The sequence below is a fragment of the Fistularia commersonii genome, chromosome 21, assembly GCF_037954325.1.
Source record: "Fistularia commersonii isolate RoL2024-O1a breed Wild chromosome 21, RoL_Fcom_v1.0, whole genome shotgun sequence".
NCBI classification, from domain to species: Eukaryota; Metazoa; Chordata; class Actinopteri; order Syngnathiformes; family Fistulariidae; genus Fistularia; species Fistularia commersonii.
Genome location: NC_141304.1, coordinates 672,636 through 690,870, shown reverse-complemented (window position 1 = coordinate 690,870; position 18,235 = coordinate 672,636). Strand labels below are relative to the sequence as shown.

Genomic DNA, 18,235 nt, shown 5'->3' with positions numbered 1-18,235 from the left:
GGATGGATGGATAGATGGATGGATGGATGGGTGTCTGAAGGATGGATAGATGGATGGACAGATCAATGGATGGAGAGATGGGTGGATAGACAAACAGATGGATGTTGGATTGACTGATGGATGGATGGATGGATGGATGGATGGATGGATGGAAAGAAGGATGAATAAATAGATGGACAAACAGATGGATGGATGGATGAATGAATGAAAGGATGGATGGATGGATGGAAGGATGGATGGATGGATGGATGGATGGATGGATGGATGGATGGATGGATGGATCGATCGAAAAAAGGATGAATAAATGGATGGATGGATGGACAAACAGATGGATGGATGGATGAATGGATGAATGGATGGATGGGTTGAGGATGGATGGATGGATGGATGGATGGATGGATGGATGGATGGATGGATGGATGGATGAATGGATGGATGGATGGATGGATGGATGATTTGATTAACAGATGGATAGATCAATGGGTGGGCAGACAGATTTACGGATAGATAGATAGCCTGCTAGCTTGCTAGCTTGCTAGATAGATAGATAGATAGATAGATAGATAGATAGATAGATAGATAGATAGATAGATAGATAGATAGATAGATAGATAGATAGATAGATCAATGGTTGGGCGGACAGATGATTAACAGATGGATAAACGGATGGATGGATAGACAGATGAATAGATAGATAGACAGATGGAAGGATGATGGACAGATGGAGGGATGAAAGTGTGTGTTCATTCACTTCCCTTCATTCCCACGATCAAAATCACGGATTCGTGTCGGTGACCGTGACCGTGGACAGAGTGAGACGTCTTACCTTGCAGAGAACATCTCTGCAGAGGGAAGAGCGTCGTGTCGCCATGGCGACCGGCGCAGCCCGAGATAAACGGCTGTCAGAAGAAAAAGAAAAAGAACACGAAGAAATAGAAGAATAATAAGAAAAAGAAGACGAAGATATAGAAGAGTAATAAAAAAAAGAAGACGAAAAAAGAAAAAGAAGAAGGTCCTCGAAGTGTTTTCGGTTTAATCCGGAGTGACATCAGAGAGAATGTTCAGGAAGAATTACCAGGTAAATATACTTTTAAAATAAACGTATACATCCATCTGTACGCATATTTAGATGGATATATTTGTATGTAAGTATAGTTAAAGTTACACCGCATCGATATTGATGTCATTTTTCGAAATAAACCGAGTCATGCTAACCCTTCAAGCGAGCTTTAGCAACAGACTAACCTTGAAGCTAGCTTAAGCAGCTTGCTAACCCTTGTAGCTAGCTTTAGCAACAGGCTAACCTTGTAGCGAGCTTTAGCAACATGCTAACGGCGGCTGTCCGGCAGGGCGGCGCGGTGGTGGAGGTTTTCAGCGGACAAGGCAAAGATCCGGCGGCCAACTGGAGGCTGTGCGGGGGGGCGTCCGCTGTGCACAAGGTGGGTCCGCCCCACGGAAGTTCTCGGGTTTCCACGGCGGGGCGGGTGAGCTAACGGCTACATGCTAACCCTAAACCAACCAGAAGTTACGGTTTAGCGAAGCAACCGCGAACCGGAAGTGCAGAATTCAAACTTTTTGTTTTTAAATAACAGGGGAAACACAATAAAAACACATGTAAACATATGAAAAAACAAATCAAAAGGCCATACACCAACACACAAATATTGCACACATTTTTCCTAAATAAAATTAGTTTTTGCCCTCCTGTTCCAAAGTCCATTCATAGTGATGCTGTTTTTATCCATTTCCTGCTGAAATATTGTCAACTTCGGTGTGCTGTGACTCTATTTCCCTTTTATGAATGTGACATTTTGCAGTTTTTGTAAGCTCTGGATAAAAGCGTCTGCTAAATAACTGTAATGTAATGTCATGTAATAACATTTTCCCAAAAGCAACATAAGTTGCACAAAAGAAACAAAGTCCTTTTCCTTGGTGCGGTCTTCATAGTAAACAAAAATGTCCGGCCGCGATGAGAATCCACTTCTCTCGATAAAGGCTTGTCACATTCGACCAGAATAGTTGTGAGCACAAGCAACAGTAAAATAAATTTAAAATACAGTAAACCCTTGTTTTTGGCGGAGGTTACGTTCCAAAAAGAACCCGTGATAGGCAAAATCCCGAAGTAGAAACCTCTATTTTTTTTTACAATCATTATTCAATTAAATACTCTATTATACATCGCTGCTGTCGTCCTTATGTTTTTTTCTTCCTTCTTTATGGAACGAACGGAAGATTCAATAATTCCGTAATGCTGACCTACAGCCGCATAGCTTTTAGCTTCCCTTAGCATGTCCAGAAGTTTAACTTTATCTGCCATAGATAGCATCTTCCGCCTGTCGCTCCAGAGCGTTTTGTCAACATTATAGGTTTTAGAGAAACTCGAAATGGCAAGAGAATTTGCACGTCCGTCATGTAAATTTGCCAAGCTGTTTTACGTACGTGTAGGTATTAAACTGCAACGTTATTGACGCACAGGTAGAGAAGAAGCGGAGTGACTTTTTAGCCAATCAGAATGCAGAACACAATGCACCATGCAAATCCAAAGTAGCGAAACCGTGAAAAGTAAACCGCGTTAAAGCGAGGGATCGCTGGAATACAAATTTTTACCACCGACAGGAGTTTTGAGGTCGCACTTCCTGTCAGAGCCTGAAGTTAAACAACAACAAAAAAACACAGGAGTTAGAGATCAGCATCAGACGGGTATCTTTGCGCCGTGAAACATCTCTGCTGACTCCCCCCAGTGTCGCCTCCCTTTTGCTCCTCCAGGAGTACGACAAAGAGCTGAAGGGCTTCGTCTTCAGCCTGGAGGGCAGCAGCCAGACGGTGAAGATGCAGATGCCGGAGAACGGACGGATGTCCCGTAAGGAAGCGCGGGGACCCGGGAAACCTGGCCGGTCCTCGTCCAGGTCATTCATTCCTCTCTCCTTTCCAGTCGGGCTTCTCCAGAGATTCCTGGTCCTCCAGGTGAACGTCCATCAGAGCAGAGACTTCTCGGTGGAGCTGGTGTGAGTACAGCAGGGCCACAGTGTTAAACGTAACGTGATTCAAGGACTTGTACTCTTAAGATACACAGACTTTTTGTGTATCAATTGAAGTTTTACGTGATTGCATGGTGAGGTTGCATCTGCTGGACTAGATCGGTGTCTCCACGTTAGAACATCCACTGATGGACTTTTAGCCTCTGACAGTCAGGCTCACCCAGGAGAACGTCGACCGTCACCTCTGTCGTCTCCCGACCTCAGGATAACGGACGTGGGACACCTGAAGAGGCGACTCTGCTTCTCCACGGTCCACAGAGAGCTGTCCGTCACACTCTGGCACGCCAAAATACCCTTCGCCGGCCTGAAACGGAACACGGTGAGCATTTGAAGCCCGGTGTTTGAGGCCCGGTGTTTGAGGCCCGGTGTTTGAGGCCCGGTGTGCGCCCAGGGCTCGGACCCGTTCCCTCACGCCTTCTCTTGCTCCAGTGGACGACGGTTTGCATCGACCTGGTGTCGTTCGGGCAGCTCTTCAAGGACACGGCGTTCCTCAGCCTGGATGGCATCACCCTGTTCGCCAGCTGCAAGGTCCGCAGGATCTTCACCATGAAGACGGAGCCCAGAGGGCCGTCGGGTGACGGTGAGACAGCCCAGGTTCAGAGGGTTCAGCAGCAGGAGGAAAGAAATATCTGGGAAATGTCCTGAAAAAAAATCAGTGGGAGAAAAACATCCCGGAGAAAAAAAATCACAAAAAAACATCCGAGGGAAAATAAATACATTCTCTAAAGAAAAAAAATCAGAAAAAAGGCCTGAAAGCAAAAGAGCCTAGAAATAATCCTGGCAAACATTCTGAGAAAAACTGGTAAATTCATGAAAAAAAAATCAGGAAAAAAAAAAGTCCTGAAAAAATCAGGAAAAAACCAAAGTTAAAGTCCGGAAAAAAAACATCCCCGAACGTAATCCTGGCAAATACTACATTCTGAAAAAACCTGATAAATTCATGCAAAAAAATCAGGAAAAAAAATTCCTAAGAAATTTATGGAAAGAATCGGGGGCAAAAAAACATCCTTGAAAAAAAATCCTGAAAAATCATCTTGGGGAAAGAAAAAATCAGAAAGACATCAGGAAAAAGGCCTGTAAGTCTGGGAGAAAAAAGCCTGAAAGCAAAACAGTCTGGAAATAATCCTGGCAAACATTCTGAAAAAAATGGTAAATTCATGAAAAAAAATCAGGAAAAAGCGATCCTGAAAAACTTTGGGAAAGAATCAAGGAAAAATATATTGGGCAAAAAATATTCTGAAAACAAAAAATCCTGACCAAAAAAACAGGTTACAGTCCAGGAAAAAAAACATCCCGGAAAGTAATCCTGGCAAATAATACATCTTGAAAAAATCTGATAAGTTCATGAAAATAAAAGTCCTAAGAAACTCATGGAAAGAATCGGGGGCAAAAAACATCCTTGAAAAAAAATCACGAGAAATCATTTGGGGGAAAAAAAATCAGGAAGATATCAGGAAAAAGGCCTGAAAAAACCCAGTTTAAAAAAAAAAACATCCCGGGGGAAAAAAGCCTGACAGCAAAAGAGCCGTCAACAAATAATCCAGGCAAATAAAACATTCTGAAAAAAAAAAAACTGGTTAATTCATGAAAAAAAAGGTCCTTAAAAAAATATCTTGGGCAAAAAATATTCTGAAAACAAAAAAAAATCCTGAAAATAACACAGGTTCAATTCCAGGAAATAAAACCATCCTGAAACAAACGTTTGAAAGCAAAAGAGCCTGGAAATAATCCTAGCAAACAATACATTCTGATAAAAACTGTTAAATTCATGAAAAATAAAATGAGAAAAAAAAAAAAAAGAATCGGGGGGTAAAAAAAAAAACAATCCAAAAAAATATTACAAAAAATACTCGTGAGAAATTCCAGCGAGAAAAGGAAACACGGTCCCTTGATCAAAAATTGATGAAAAAGAAAGAAAAGAAAGGATTCAGGTCTTTTCCCCTTTTGCCTGACTCCAGACGGGTGGCCTGGGGGGACGGCTCTCCCGGACCTGATCCCTCTGAACTGCCGCCTCCCCCCGGATCTGCACCACCGGTCTCAGCTGCTGAACGTGGAGTCGGTCCGGAGCGCCGGCGGTGGTGAGACCATAACTGATCATCAGGAGTTCCGGGAGGAACCCGGCGCTCCGGCAGCTTCGCCCTTTCCTTCTCTGCCTTCCAGCTCCGGATCGTCCCGTCGGATCGTCCTGCCGCCCGAAGCCGAGGCCTCGAACCGGACCCCCTTCCGCCGCGGGGCCCAAACCTGGGGCGCCGCCGCCTCCAAACGGGAGGAGAAGCAAGGGCTCGGAGGGAGACGCCGCTTCCGTCCGCAACCCGGTGAGGCCCGGGATCTCGGCGGCCGACGCCGGTTCCTCGCCGGGTTCTTCATGGTATCCCTTCCCCTCAGGTACACCTGACCTGTAGGACCCTCCAGAAGGAGGAGAACCCCACCGGAACCACGAAGGAACCGCCAGGTCCAGCAGCCTCCCCCGGTGAGCCGCCGGCGTCCGGACGCCCCCGCCAGAGGAAGACGACCAGAGAGCCTGATGCTTCATCTCCTCGACGTCCCACCTCCACGACTCCGACGCAAAGTCCACGGCCGGCGTGTGAGGAGAACCAGGAGGGCCTCTCCTCTCCAGACAGGGCGGAGGATACGAGGATACAAGGATGCACGGGTGAGGACAAGGATGTGAGGATGCAAGGGTCAGGGTGCAGGGACGAGGAAGTGAGGAAGTGGAAGAGTCCATCAGATGGTGTAGATGCAGATCGGCGTCTTCATTTCTTCTCTCCTTGAATCCATAATTGACGTGAAACCTGGTCGTGTGTGTTCACCTTGGACACTTAGGGGTCTGAAGGTCCGGCCCCCCACGGGCAGTTGGATGGTAATTAGAAGTGTCCAATGTTCTGCTCCATCAGTGAAGGACCTCCGGCCAGGTTCTTCTACCCGCCTGCGGCTGTGGAGCAGCTCTGGCAGCGAGGAGGAGCCGGGGTCCAGGACCCCCCCAGGACAGGGGGTGTTCAGGTTCTCGTCCCAGCCCCACTCGCCCAGACGAGGTGACGGCGTCCGGGAGGAGAAGGGCGAGGCGGAGGCGGAGGTTGCAGCCGGAGGCGGCGGACGGAGGCGACCCGGGCCCCCGCCTGAAGAAGACTTCTTCGGCAGCGAGAGCGAGGAGGAGGTAAGATGCAGGGAAGGAAGTCTGCAGGGAAGGTACTGAGCTTTGACAGATGGGTTCAGATACTTCCAGATCCAGAGGAGGTCATCTGATGGAGGGAAGGTAGTAGATAAGAAGGGGTTTGTTCTAAATGGTGCGGTGGTGCCGAGGGTGCAAGAGAACCGAGTGAAGAGTCTGGATAGATAGTTTGACACAAGTCTTAGCCATAAGGGACAATTTGAGGAGTTGAGGCAGGAAATGATTCAAGGTATTTCGAGCATTGATAGGTCTGGGCTACCAGAAAGTTAAAGTTGTGTTGTTTGCAGTTCGGGTTGTTGCCTCGGTTGATGCGGCCGTTGACAGTGCCTAAGAGGTGCCTAAGAGGTGCCTAAGAGGTTCAGCAAAGTATCAGAAAGGCATGTTGGAGTTGCCGGTTTCTAGCCTGGCAGAGGATTTAATGTGGGCCAAGGCTAGATTGGAAATGACTCTCACTCTGTCTAAGGATCTAGTGGTGAGGAATGTAGCACCCATAGCTAGAAGAGGGAGGACATGGAACCCAAAAGATGCAGTGGAGGAAGTATAGTGTAGGAAAACCAGTATGGAACAAGGTATCACTCGTAGAAAAGAGGCAGATGGTAGTTGAAGTACATGAGCAAGAGGAAGCAATAAGATGTGCTAAGACAGTGTGGCAGGCAAAGTAAGGACACTGGGTGAACTGGGAGAAAGTTGAAGTGGAGAGAGTTTCGGAGCATGGAGGCTAAAAGGATAAGGTTTGTCATAGGAGCTACGTATGATGTGCTACCTTCTCCTCAGAACCTCAATCAGTGGTTGGGCGAAGATGCTGTCTGTCCGTTGTGTTCTGGTGTATGCACACTTTGGCATACACTGTCAGGATGTAAGGTTAGTCTTTCTCAGGGGTGGTACACTAGGCGCCATAACCAGATGTTGAAATTTTTTTGCAGCAGCAGTTGAGGGGAAAATGTCTAGAGGTGAATTCTGTAGCTGCGAGGGGGAGCTACGAAAAGGTTAGACCATTTAGGTTCAGGCACAACTCAGGCAGCTAAAGGTGGGGCTTGGGGTTGATGGTGGACCTGGATGAGCAGCTGGTTGTCCCAGCATACATAGTTAGCACCCGGCTATGACTGGATTTGTTACTGCGGCCTGGGGTAGAGAGGGTAGTCTTATTTTATCAAACTTATGGTCCCCTGGGAGGATCAAGCTGAGGAGGCTTGTGAATTTGAGAAAGCAAGGTATGCTAAAAAAGCAGCAGATATAGAGCAGCGAGGTTGGAGGGCTTGGGTGCGGCCTGTAGAGGTGGGCTGCCATGGTTTTGTGGCAAAGTCTGCCGTTGCTCTACTATCTAAGTTGGGCGTTCACAGTCGGAGCCAGAAACTTGCAGTCAGCAACATCTCTCTGGAAGCAGAACGAGCAAGTGAATGGTCACGGCTAAGGAGGATACATGGTGGCTGAGGAGGTCGCTAAGGTAGGATTGTTTGCTTGTAGATGCCATGTAGCATGGAGGGAGGTGTGTCCAGGACGCTGGATTTCTCTGTTAAGCTTTCTTGAGGTGTTGTGAACTTAACGAAACATCAGTGGAGGAAGGTGCCCACTTGAAAACCCCCATGACCTGCTGTGGACTGCTGCCGCCTGGGGTATGTAGTCGGTGACTGTATGTTTTTTATTAGGTTGTTAGCCTGTTATTTGTTGGAGCACTTCAACAAGTTAGCTTCTTTATCAATATGGGCTTCCAGATGTGGTTGACCTGGGATTTTGGCACAAGGGACAGTTACATCTTGTCCTTTGTATTAATGACTGCCATCACTATGACAGGTTGCCAAGAGAGGAACTCCGGAATTGTATGAGGAAATCTAGAGTGTCAGGCAAGTATGTTAGACTGGTGCAGAACATGTATGCTCACTGTGAGACAGTGGTGCAGTGTGCTGTAGGGGGAACAGAGAAGTTCGAGGTGGGACTCCATCAGAGAACTACTCTGAGCCCCTTCTTGTTTGCAGTGCTGATGGACAGGCTGACAGATGGGGTTAGACAGAACTCTCCGTGGACCATGATGTTTGCAGATGACATTGTGATCTGTCGTGAAAGTAGGGAACAGGTTGAGGAGCATCTAGAGAGGTTGAGGTATGTGCTGGAAAGGAGAGGAATGGAGTTTAGTTGCAGCAAGACAGAACATATGTGTGTGAATGAGAGGAACTCAGGTGGAGCGGTGAGGCTACAGGGAGTGGAGATCAAGAAGCTGGAGGATTTCAGATACTTGGGATCAACAATCCAGAGCGTAGGAGAGTGTGGAGAAGAGGTGAAGAGACGGTCCAAGCAGATTGGAATGGGTGGAGAAAAGTGTCAGGGGTACCAAGAGATAGAAGAACATCAGCCAGAATAAAAGGAAAGGTGTACAAGACAGTGGTGAGACCAGCAATGATGTTTGGACTAGAAACTGTTCCAATGACCAAAAGACAGCAGGCAGAACTAGAGGTTGCAGAGATGAAGATGTTGAGGTTCTCTTTGGGAGTGACCAGGATGGAGAGGATCAGGAATGAGTCTATCAGAGGAACGGCACATGTTAGATGTTTTGGAGAGAAGGTCAGAGAAGCCAGACTGAGACGGTTGGGTCATGGACAGAGGAGGGATAGGGATAGAGGATATATTGGTAGACGGATGCTGGAATGGGAGGTCTAGAGGAAGACCAAAGAGAAGATGGATGGACGTCGTGAGGGAAGATATGAAGGTCGTTGGTGTGAGAGAGGAGGATACAGAGAATAGGGTTGGATGGAGAAGATTAATTCGCTATGGCGACACCTGAAGAGAAAAGACGAAAGGTGAAGAAGATCACCACCCCTGCAACACTGAGTGCAGGATAGGTGGAGAAGATGAGGTGAGATGTTTCCTGTCCCTGTCAACGTAGCTTCTGCCTCTCTTTCAGGACGAGAGCTTCACTTCACACCTCCATCCTCCCGCAAGGAGCCTCAACCCGGACCCTGCTCCTCCCCTCTGGCGTCCCGATCAGACTCCGAACCCGGACCCATCGGGATCTTCTGAAACGCCCCGTCCAGCTTCAACGGCGCCTCAGGTTCTGTTTGGCAGCAGGGCTCCTGGGTTCCTCCCCATACGCTGCCTCTCTCCTTGTGGCGGCGGGCCGGACCAGGCTTGGGGATGGAACCCGGGTCCGAACGGACACAGTGGCGTGTCGTTGTCCAGGAGGCTCTTGCAGGAGGTCCACATGGATGGTTCCAGGAAGCAGGAGGTACTGCCCTCGCCCTCTGGAAACACGGTCTGTTGATTACAGAGCCTGATGATGTGCTGATGTTCTCCCTGATGTGGAGATCATGGCCTCCCGTCCAGACCTTCTAACTCCAGTCTCTGCTGAATGAATACATGTTTGGCCCCTCATTCCCGCCGCCTGCTCCACAAACCTCAGGCTGCTCTGCCTTCTTGTTGGAGACCCTCTCCTGTCCAGATTGCTAATCCATTTTTGGGTGTTATTTCCAAAGAAGGGGAAGGAGATGCCGGAGATCCCGACCCGTGGCCTCCCCGGCAGCGAGTCACAACTGGTCGAAGGTGACGAGGAGGAGGAGGACGAGGAGCTCCAGATGCTGGAGAGTCTGAAAAGGCAGCAGCAGCAGGAGGATGACGACGAGGCAGCGGGACTCAGCGCCTCTCAGATCCAACGGTGCAACATCAGCGTCAGCATGAGCTGCGAAGACCCGTCTACCTGGACCCACATCTCCACGGTCTGAGCCCAAGTCCTCCGCTTTCATCTTTGTCTTCCCTCTGTCCACTTCACTGACCTGGTTAACCTGGACCTTCTCACCTCAGCCCAGTATGAGGTCACAGGGATCTGTTGAAAGTCACAAGGATCAGCTGAGAAGCTCGAGCACTTGGTCTTCTCACTCTGATAGCGCTTTCCTACTAAGGTCTCCGTTTACCGGGACAAGACATGTCTTCCTCTTAGTCCTGGGAAGATCGGGACGGTTCCTCTGCCCTTAGGTCGACCCTCAGGCTCTGGCTAAGGAGGGTTTGTGTCTCGGACCCTCCTGGGTTTGTTGATGGTGATGGATGTTTTCTATGTCTATCGCTTGTCCAGCCTGCAGACCAAGGTCTCCACTACCAGAAGGAAATGGATCCCCTGCTGAGCTCCAACCCCAGGTGAGGGTAGCTGGGGGGGAAACCTAGTCAAACAGTTGGTCCTCAGGATCTGAGTTGTCTTGCTGTTTGCTTCTGGCCCAAGGGAGTGGATGGACGTGCTCAGCCCGCCCTTGGTGTCTCCGAGCCAGTGGAGAAGGTCAGACCACGATGAAGATCCAATCGCAGGTACGCCAGCCAACGATTTCAACCAATCCGGCGCAGCTCCAGAGTGACGGAAAGTTTTGGGTCCACCTGGAAGGAAGTTCACGTCACTCGTGGGAAACCCACTTCAAGAATGTCCAGTTATTCAAGGGCCTCTGGAGAAGATGGAAGAAGATCCCTGATCTGAGTTTTTCTTTTTTCCCCTGCCTTCCTGCAGGTGGAACCGTCGTGCCGGAGGAAGAGGAGGGTGAGGAGGAGTTTTTGAATCTGCTCTACGATCCATGTCTCCGCTGCTACTTTGACCCCAGGACGGGAAAGTATTACGAGCTGGCATGAGTGAGGAGCAAGAGGGAAGAGGAGGAGGCCATTTGGATGAAGGTCCCGTCGAACCAGCAGGAGCTTCAAGTCATGAGGAGGCTGCTCCTCTTATCAGAACATCTGGTGGAAGGCCTCCGTAACATCTGGTGGAAGGCCTCCTCAGGTGCTGGTCCTCTGTCAACCTTCTGGAGGCCGTCCACCCTGCATGTGTCTTCCCCCTCTCCGCCCTCCAGCGACTCTTTTCTAAATGTTGAATAAATATTAACAATGAACTGATCGTTAATGATTTTCTTCTAATTGGACTTGCAGTAAATCTGCCTGTGCGCTTGTTCCTCCATCCATCCTGTTGCCATGGCGACAGACAGGAAGCACTCCCCGCGGGTGATGGAACACCCAGACGACCTCTCGGGTTTCTGGTTTCTGAGAACCGACAGGAAAAGAAAGTGAATGTCATTAGAAGTTCTAATCAAATATCTGGACCGTGTTGATCCTCCATCAGCTGATGGGGCCTCAGGAGACAGATGTCAGTACCGGGAAGAAAGTCCAGGCTTCATTTGCAGAAGAGCTGGGTCAGATGTTCCTGTCCAACGTGGACATTTAGAGTGAGCAGCAAAGTGCTGTCTTTCGGTGCAAATGCTTCACAGAAACACTGGAGGTTCGAGGAAACAGTTCGGCTCAGTCTGAAGCTTCTGTTCCAACAAGAGGACTGGACTGGACTGGACTTCACTGGATCACGCTGGAGTGAACCTCACTGGACTTGTCCTGGACTCCACTTTAACCAACCAGACTGGGCTTCATTGAACTATATCCGACTTCAGCTGGACCAGATTTCACCGGACTAGACGACTTAATTGGTCTGAACTTCAGTGGACCAGACTCGAGTGGAATTCACTGGACTGGATTAGACAACTTCATGGGACTGGATCTCCACGAACTAGGCTGGACTGGACTATACTGGACTTCACGGACCAGACTACACTGAACGTCTGTGGACTGGACTGTACTGGACTTCACTGGACCAGCCTACACTGAACTTCAGTGGACTGTACTATACTGGACTTCACTGGACCAGACTACACTGAACTTCAGTGGACTGGACTCGAGTGGACCTCACTGGACTGTATCTAAACTGGGCTTGACTTCCTGGACTCCACTTTACCAGACTGGAAGGGACTTTATAGAACTATACCTGACTTCACCAGACCAGACTTCACTGGACTGGATTTCACCAGACTAGATGACTTAACCTCGCTGGACTGGACCGGACTGGACTTTACTGAACTATACTGAACCTCACAGGACTGAACTTCAACCAACTGGACTTGATTAGACTAGATTACTTCAATGGACTTCAATGGACTAGACCTCACTGGACTGGAATATCTTTCACCGGACTGGACTACACTGAACTTCAGTGGTCTGGACTTCACTGGACTGGCTTTCACTGGACCGAACTGGACTCCACTGGACCAGACTTCACTGGACTGGCTTTCTCTAAACCAGACTGGATCACTTCCCTGGATGGGACTTCATAGAAATGGACTGGACTGGACTTTCCTGGACTCATGGAGAGCCTGCGCTCCGATCTGGTCTGGTTGGAGCCCCAGCCTGGACCTGCAGAAAGGGACCGACATCTGAACCACCATGACATCCTGTACCATGGTTTTCATTTTCGACCGGAATCTAAAACTTGTTTCGATCTGCTACAGCTTCAGACCACCAGTTCTCTGGAGGGTTGATAGAAGGTGGTCTGTGGCGTCCAGTTACTGACCCCCCCCTTCCAGCTTGTTTTTCAAGTCCAGATGTTCTTCACTACCCAAATACACTCCTCCTTCACTGGTGGTCTCCTGATCAGACTTGAAGGATCAGGATCAGAACTGTTGTTTCTAGTTGAGATGTTTTGAACCATTTGTAAGGGGACAATAATCTGAGTCCTTCAGGTACCTCCTTGACTGTGGACTCAGAACCTTCACCTCGATCTGATCAGATGATCCAGAATCCATGAGGCCCAGACGAGGTTCTCCCTTCGAGGGAAGGGGACTATTATGGGCTGGAGCTCCTTCGCAGCAGATGACGTCATGGATCATTTCTATCCGCTCCGATGCCAAAACGTCAAGAAAGTAAACTTTCCCTCTGAAACCAAAGCTTTAAACTCATTTAACTCAAGACATCTAACACAAACGTGGGTGTGTTTAAATATGAAATATATCCAAATATTCTAATCAATACCTTCTTTTTTTCCTTTCGTAGACTTCTTCCCACTCATCGGTGGACAGTGGATCTCAGGCCTCCTCTGCTGGTGACTGCCAGAATTACATCCTGGATTGATGGGCCTTAAAGACAAATGAGTCACTGGATCCAGTGACGACCAGGTGTTTGCACACACACACACACACACACACACACACACACATTGACGTCACTTCTTGTCTGCCAGGGGCAGGTGGAGTCAAGCCTGACCCTTTGATGGTTCTACATTAAATCCAAGTCTAGAAAATCTGATTAAAGGTCCAGTTTTATCCTCCGGGGAAGAGATTGACAATTTTATTGGGATTATTACTAGCAGAAGTAGTAACTGAAGTACTACTAGAAGTGGTAGTAGTACATCTTTGTTGGACGAGGTTGTCGATGAAGCTCGGATGTTGAAAACATTGTGTTCACAGGCCGGGTTACCACGGTGACCGACCCCCGCCACTTCGTAGCTGTGCTGCTTCTGGAGCTCTTTTATGCTCCTGATGCTGCTGTTACTCTTTTTCCTGCCCCTGGTTCTCATAGTGCTCTTGCTCCTGGTGTTCCTGGTGCCCCTGGCACTCCTGCTAATGCCCCTCCTGATGCTCCCGGTGCTCCTGGTCCTCCTGTTCTTGATGCCCCTGTTGCTTCTGTACTCCTGTTCTTGGTGTTCCCGTTCTCCTGCTCATGCCCTTCCTGGTACTCCTGGTGCTCCTGTTCTTGATGCCCCTGTTGCTCCTGGTGCCCTTGGCACTCCTGGTCATGCCCCTCCTAATGCTCCTGGTGCTCTTGATATCCCCGTTCTGTTCATCCCCCTCATGGTGCTCTTGGTACTTCTGTTCTTGATGCCCCTGTCGCTCCTGGTACTCTTACTCCTGGTGCCCTTGGCACTCCTGCTCATGCCCCTCCTGATGCTCCTGGTGCTCTTGATGTCCCCGTTCTCCTGCTCATGCCCCTCCTGATGCTCCTGGTGCTCCTGGTCCTCCTGTTCTTGATGCCCCTGTTGCTCCTGTACTCCTGCTCTTGGTGTCCCCGTTCTCCTGCTCATGCCCCTCCTGGTGGTCTTGGTACTTCTGTTCTTGATGCCCCTGTTGCTCCTGGTGCCCTTGGCACTCCTGCTTGTACCCTCCCTGATATTCCTGGTACTCTCGGTACTCCCGGTACTCCTGGTCATGCTCCTCCCGCTACCCCTGGTCCTCCTGCTCTTGATGCTCCTGGTGCTCCTGCTCCTCCGCTGCAGGTGTCCTGATGAGGAGACGCCTCTTTGTTGACAGTGTCTGTTTCACCTTCCCAGGTGTAACAGCTGGAGAGAGAAAGAAACCCGATGGTCTGGTTCTCGGAGGGCGTGTCCAGCTCTAATCCCACATCCTGGTGGCGTCCGTCCACAGCCCCTCCCTGCCACGGCGTCTCCAGACATCAGCGCTCACAAGAAGTCCTGCAGAGTGTGAGCCATGAGGTGTTCAGGTCAGGATCTTCTCTCCTTCTCGGCCGATTCCTCCTCCTTTGTCTCCATCTTCACGTCTGCTTGCCGTTTGCAGCTCTTCTGAACGCGGCTGTTGTCGGGCTGCTGCTGCTGGCGGCCTGGGGGTTTTCCACCCGCTCCTTCCACGCCCCGGTGCTCCCGTGGGGGGGGTTCGGTAAAAATTCGATCTTCTTGGTACCCGGCCTGGTTTTCATTCACAGTTCCGTCAGATGAGCTGACCCCGTTCTCGGTTCCAGGGACCGGCGAACCGGAGGAACCGGAAGAACCGGGGTCCGCAGCCAGTGAGTCGCCCGCTCCTTCGGACAAACAGAACCTAGATGTTCCAGCTGAACCCACCATCTCTGCTCCCCTCGCAGCTCTGCCAACGCCCCGGAGGAAATGTGGCCTCTCCAGAGTCTGTCCTCCAGAGCACTTCGCCGTGCACGTCAGGAGCGGGGCCGCCAACATTGTCGGCCCCAGGATCTGCTTTGAGGGTAAAATGTAGGTGGAGTTTCCTGGACGGAGGTTCCGGCGGGGAAGGACGTTTGTGACGCTCAGACTTGTGGTTCTTCTCACAGTGTCATGAGTCAGGTGCTGAACAACGTGGGACCTGGACTGAACATCGCGGTCGTCAACAGTAAGGTTCCTCCTTCTTCTCCTCTGGACGGTTCTGCCAGACGTTGGTTATAGTTGACAATGGCTCAAAGATTCTGATGTCAGAAGAACATTTTTGTACTCGGATCAAGATATACTCAGTACTCCAGAGTTAAAGTACCAATGCCAAAGGGACACAAATGTCAGGAGTTACTATGGATTTCAGATGACAGGCTGATGCTAGCTGCTGGAGGACCTCCTGGTGTCACCTGAAGGAGAACCAAGGCTCAGACTGACGTAGTCAGGTGGTGGTGGGGGGGGGGGCTGTTGAGGAGCCTGCAGGTGGAACCTACTGGAGTTGCCTACAGTTTGAGCTTCCAAATAAAACTTCTCTGTTGAACCTACGGGTGGATCCTCCTCGTGGATCCTCCGGGTGAAAGTTACAGTCCCGGTAGAACCTACAGTTTGAGCCTTCAGGTGAATCCGGTACGCGGTCCCTCCAGTTAGAAGCGACTGGAGAAAACTACAGTTTGAGCCTCTCGGTGGATCCTCCAGGTTGGGACCTATATTTTGAGCCTCCGGTTGGAAGCTACAGGTGGACCTTCTGGTTGGATCCTCTGATTGACCATCTTGTGATGGACTCAAGCGTGACTCACGGCGTGTCCTGCAGGAGGTCTTGCTGACGTTGTCTTCTCCGTCAAACAGGTGAAAATGGAAGTTTGGAAAAGACGGACTTCCTGAACATGAACACGGGAGGTGGGTTTGGTTTCGGTTGAGTTTGGTCCTGGTGCCTCCAAACCAGGAGCTGATGCCGACTGTCTCTCCCTCACCCCGAAGTCCCGGAGGACATCCTGGCGTATCTGAAGGCAATCAAACCGGGGAGGGTCGTGATCGTGGCCTCGTTCGACGACGTGACGAAAAAGTAGGTCCAGATCCGACTGACCGTCCTTGGGGAATCTTCTGGAATAACGGCATGCGCCTCGCAGGATGACGGACCAGATGCGGGAGGTGTTCGTGGAAATGGGAAGCGGGATGATAAAGTCGGTGAAGGAGCGAGACAGCTGGGTGTTGGTGGGCCGGGCGGCGGCGGGATACAGGAGCTCCTTCGAGAAGGTCAGTGATGGAGCTTCTCGGCGGTCGTCGCCAAAGAAAACCAGATGCTCTTCATTTCTGGGAACTGATTTCTCCAACCCGGGCACCCCAGAGAGTCGCCAGTGACCCCAAGACCAACATGTATGAGGGCTGGCCTTCGACGGTGGAGTTGGGCGGATGCTTCCCGCGGAGCTGACGCAGATCATCTCCACGGTCGGCGAACGAACGAATGAATGACGAGATGTTTGACCGGAAGTTCGCCCGCCGCTTGTGTCCGGAACACCCGAAGCGAAGGCTCGCCAGTATCCAAAATCAAGGCTTTTGTAAGACGAGATCTTCATCCTCGTCACCCGACCTCTTCTTTGTGGACCATCGTTTGTCATTTCGCTTTACAACAATAAATCTACTTGTTAAACTTGACTTTGTGCTTGTGTGATGGAACCCCTGCCTCCGTGCACGTTGACCTGCTGTATCTGTTTCAGGTGGAAACCAAATAGTTGCTTTCCTCCCGGGAACAGAAGGCCTCTGAGGGTCGGACCGGGATCCGGGAGGCCCGGCTTCCTGCTGGATCTCCGACTGCCGCTGTTCTGTCTCGGTTCCGTCAGCGTTCTGAGGCTTAGTGGACTGTTAGCGTTCTGCAAATGTTCCTCCAATGTTCTGCCGCTTCTTTGTGATCTGCTAGGGTTCTGCCCGTGTTGTCTGTTCCGTCAGTGTTTCCAGATCCTCGCCGCCTCCGTGGGTTTCCTCCCTCTGGGTTCCGGCGCTGTGGAAAAAAGAAGTAGCTCCAAAACAAACACCTTCCTCCCACAGGAAGAGAAGGTTCTCCTACAAGGACAGTGTGTCAGGAGGAAGACCTGCTGACACGGATCTGGAGCTCCAACGACCAGATGATCAGAGGAGTTTGAGAACTCGTCTCCACTGCAACTCTTCCTGTGGTTTGATTTGTTGTGGTTAGAGGAGATCATCTCAAACATCTCATTGCCCCTTCAGAGGCTCGTCCACCTCCCGTGGAAACCAGAAGGACGTCAGACGGGTTCCAGGTTCAGGTTCAAGTGGTGGACCAGGTTGTCCGTTGGTTCTCTTGAACGGGGCGGACAGGTAGGACTTCTCCGTTGCCCGTCTTCGCTGGTCAGGTTCCTTCTGCCGGCAGCGTCTGTTGAGTCGGAGAACTCGCAGGATCTCGTGAGAACCTTCCCAGGATCAACAGGATCGGCTTCGCCGTGACCTCACAACACCCGCCTGAACAGTCCCTCTGGTTTGCTCGATTTAGATGTTTGTTTTTCGATCTGTAGGTGTTACTCATCATCGCCATGGCAACACGAGTATCCCATTACCTCGGCAACCGTGGCCTCGTGCTGACAGACCGACGAGGTTGGAGGGGATCTCAGACGGAAGGACTGACGGCCCGGTGAGGAATTCCAAAGTGTCCCGATGACGTCAGACACTCTTTGTATGTTGGACTCTTCTTTGTCTGGATCAGATGTTAGGAACATATCCATGTCAGGACGAAACAAAAGCAGTGTCTGACTGAATAACCGGCTGAGTGGGGCTGCAAGTCATGCCGCCCTGGGGATCCAGAGGTGAGATCTTGGTGTGGATCATCAGGTGTGACTGAACAGAAAGACACTTGTGAACTTCTAACAATGACGTTTCTAGAACTTGAAGAATATCCAGGTCAGATGTTTGACTCCGATCAGCGTAGGCTCGACTACCTGAGAGCTGCAGAGACTCGACGAACATGTCAGACCCCCTATGAAGAGACCTCGAGGTGGGTAACTTACCCCTTAACATGACAGGTAGGTTACCCAAAAACAAAGTAGGGAGTTTGCCAAACCAACGCATGAAGGTAGGTAGTTTTCCTTTAACAAGGCATGTGGTTTAACCCAGGCCTACCCTTAGCGGGCTTAACACCTAACAAGCCAGCTAGAGAGCCCTTAACATGACTGAAGGAGGGAGGTAGCTTACTCTTAACAAGGCAGGTAGTATACCCATAGCATGCCTCGGAGGCAGGCAATTTACACGTAACATGCATGGAGAGAGGTAAGTTACCTTTGGTATCCCTGGACAACAAGC

The 18,235-nt window shown here is 50.2% G+C and overlaps 2 protein-coding genes across 3 annotated transcripts; both read left to right on the top strand.

Annotated features, from left to right (window-relative positions):
• The first annotated feature begins 510 nt into the window (after nucleotides 1-510).
• Nucleotides 511-11,037, top strand: cfap20dc (CFAP20 domain containing). 2 transcript variants are annotated; one of them, XM_086168879.1, is made up of 15 exons: nucleotides 511-1,078; nucleotides 1,350-1,439; nucleotides 2,767-2,860; nucleotides 2,933-3,005; nucleotides 3,243-3,357; nucleotides 3,468-3,618; nucleotides 4,997-5,116; nucleotides 5,199-5,353; nucleotides 5,424-5,691; nucleotides 5,933-6,192; nucleotides 9,104-9,424; nucleotides 9,672-9,911; nucleotides 10,265-10,326; nucleotides 10,413-10,491; nucleotides 10,685-11,037. In XM_086168879.1, exons 1-15 carry the CDS (start codon nucleotides 1,058-1,060, stop codon nucleotides 10,730-10,732), a joined length of 2,097 nt encoding a protein of 698 aa, XP_086025005.1. In that variant the 5' UTR covers nucleotides 511-1,057; the 3' UTR covers nucleotides 10,733-11,037. The 2 variants fall into 2 exon arrangements, with proteins under 2 accessions (XP_086025005.1, XP_086025004.1); XM_086168878.1 differs by having other exon boundaries at nucleotides 10,409-10,491.
• An 867-nt stretch (nucleotides 11,038-11,904) lies between these two features.
• On the top strand, nucleotides 11,905-16,576 carry LOC147221857 (protein FAM3D). Its single transcript, XM_086168880.1, has 11 exons — nucleotides 11,905-12,905; nucleotides 13,036-13,157; nucleotides 14,309-14,478; nucleotides 14,553-14,651; nucleotides 14,734-14,778; nucleotides 14,854-14,977; nucleotides 15,055-15,113; nucleotides 15,776-15,826; nucleotides 15,908-15,992; nucleotides 16,057-16,183; nucleotides 16,275-16,576. Exons 3-11 carry the CDS (start codon nucleotides 14,466-14,468, stop codon nucleotides 16,356-16,358), a joined length of 687 nt encoding a protein of 228 aa, XP_086025006.1. The 5' UTR covers nucleotides 11,905-12,905; nucleotides 13,036-13,157; nucleotides 14,309-14,465; the 3' UTR covers nucleotides 16,359-16,576.
• Nucleotides 16,577-18,235: the final 1,659 nt, after the last annotated feature.

Excerpts from the sequence above, each read along its gene's own strand:
- LOC147221857 (XM_086168880.1), top strand. Across the intron at positions 14,779-14,853 it reads AGAACCGGGGTCCGCAGCCA|CTCTGCCAACGCCCCGGAGG; the intron begins GTGAGTCGCCCG and ends CTCCCCTCGCAG. Across the intron at positions 15,993-16,056 it reads TTCGACGACGTGACGAAAAA|GATGACGGACCAGATGCGGG; the intron begins GTAGGTCCAGAT and ends TGCGCCTCGCAG.
- cfap20dc (XM_086168878.1), top strand. The coding sequence starts at position 1,058 with ATGTTCAGGAAGAATTACCAG. Across the intron at positions 1,440-2,766 it reads GGGCGTCCGCTGTGCACAAG|GAGTACGACAAAGAGCTGAA; the intron begins GTGGGTCCGCCC and ends TTGCTCCTCCAG. Across the intron at positions 5,354-5,423 it reads CCGCTTCCGTCCGCAACCCG|GTACACCTGACCTGTAGGAC; the intron begins GTGAGGCCCGGG and ends CCTTCCCCTCAG.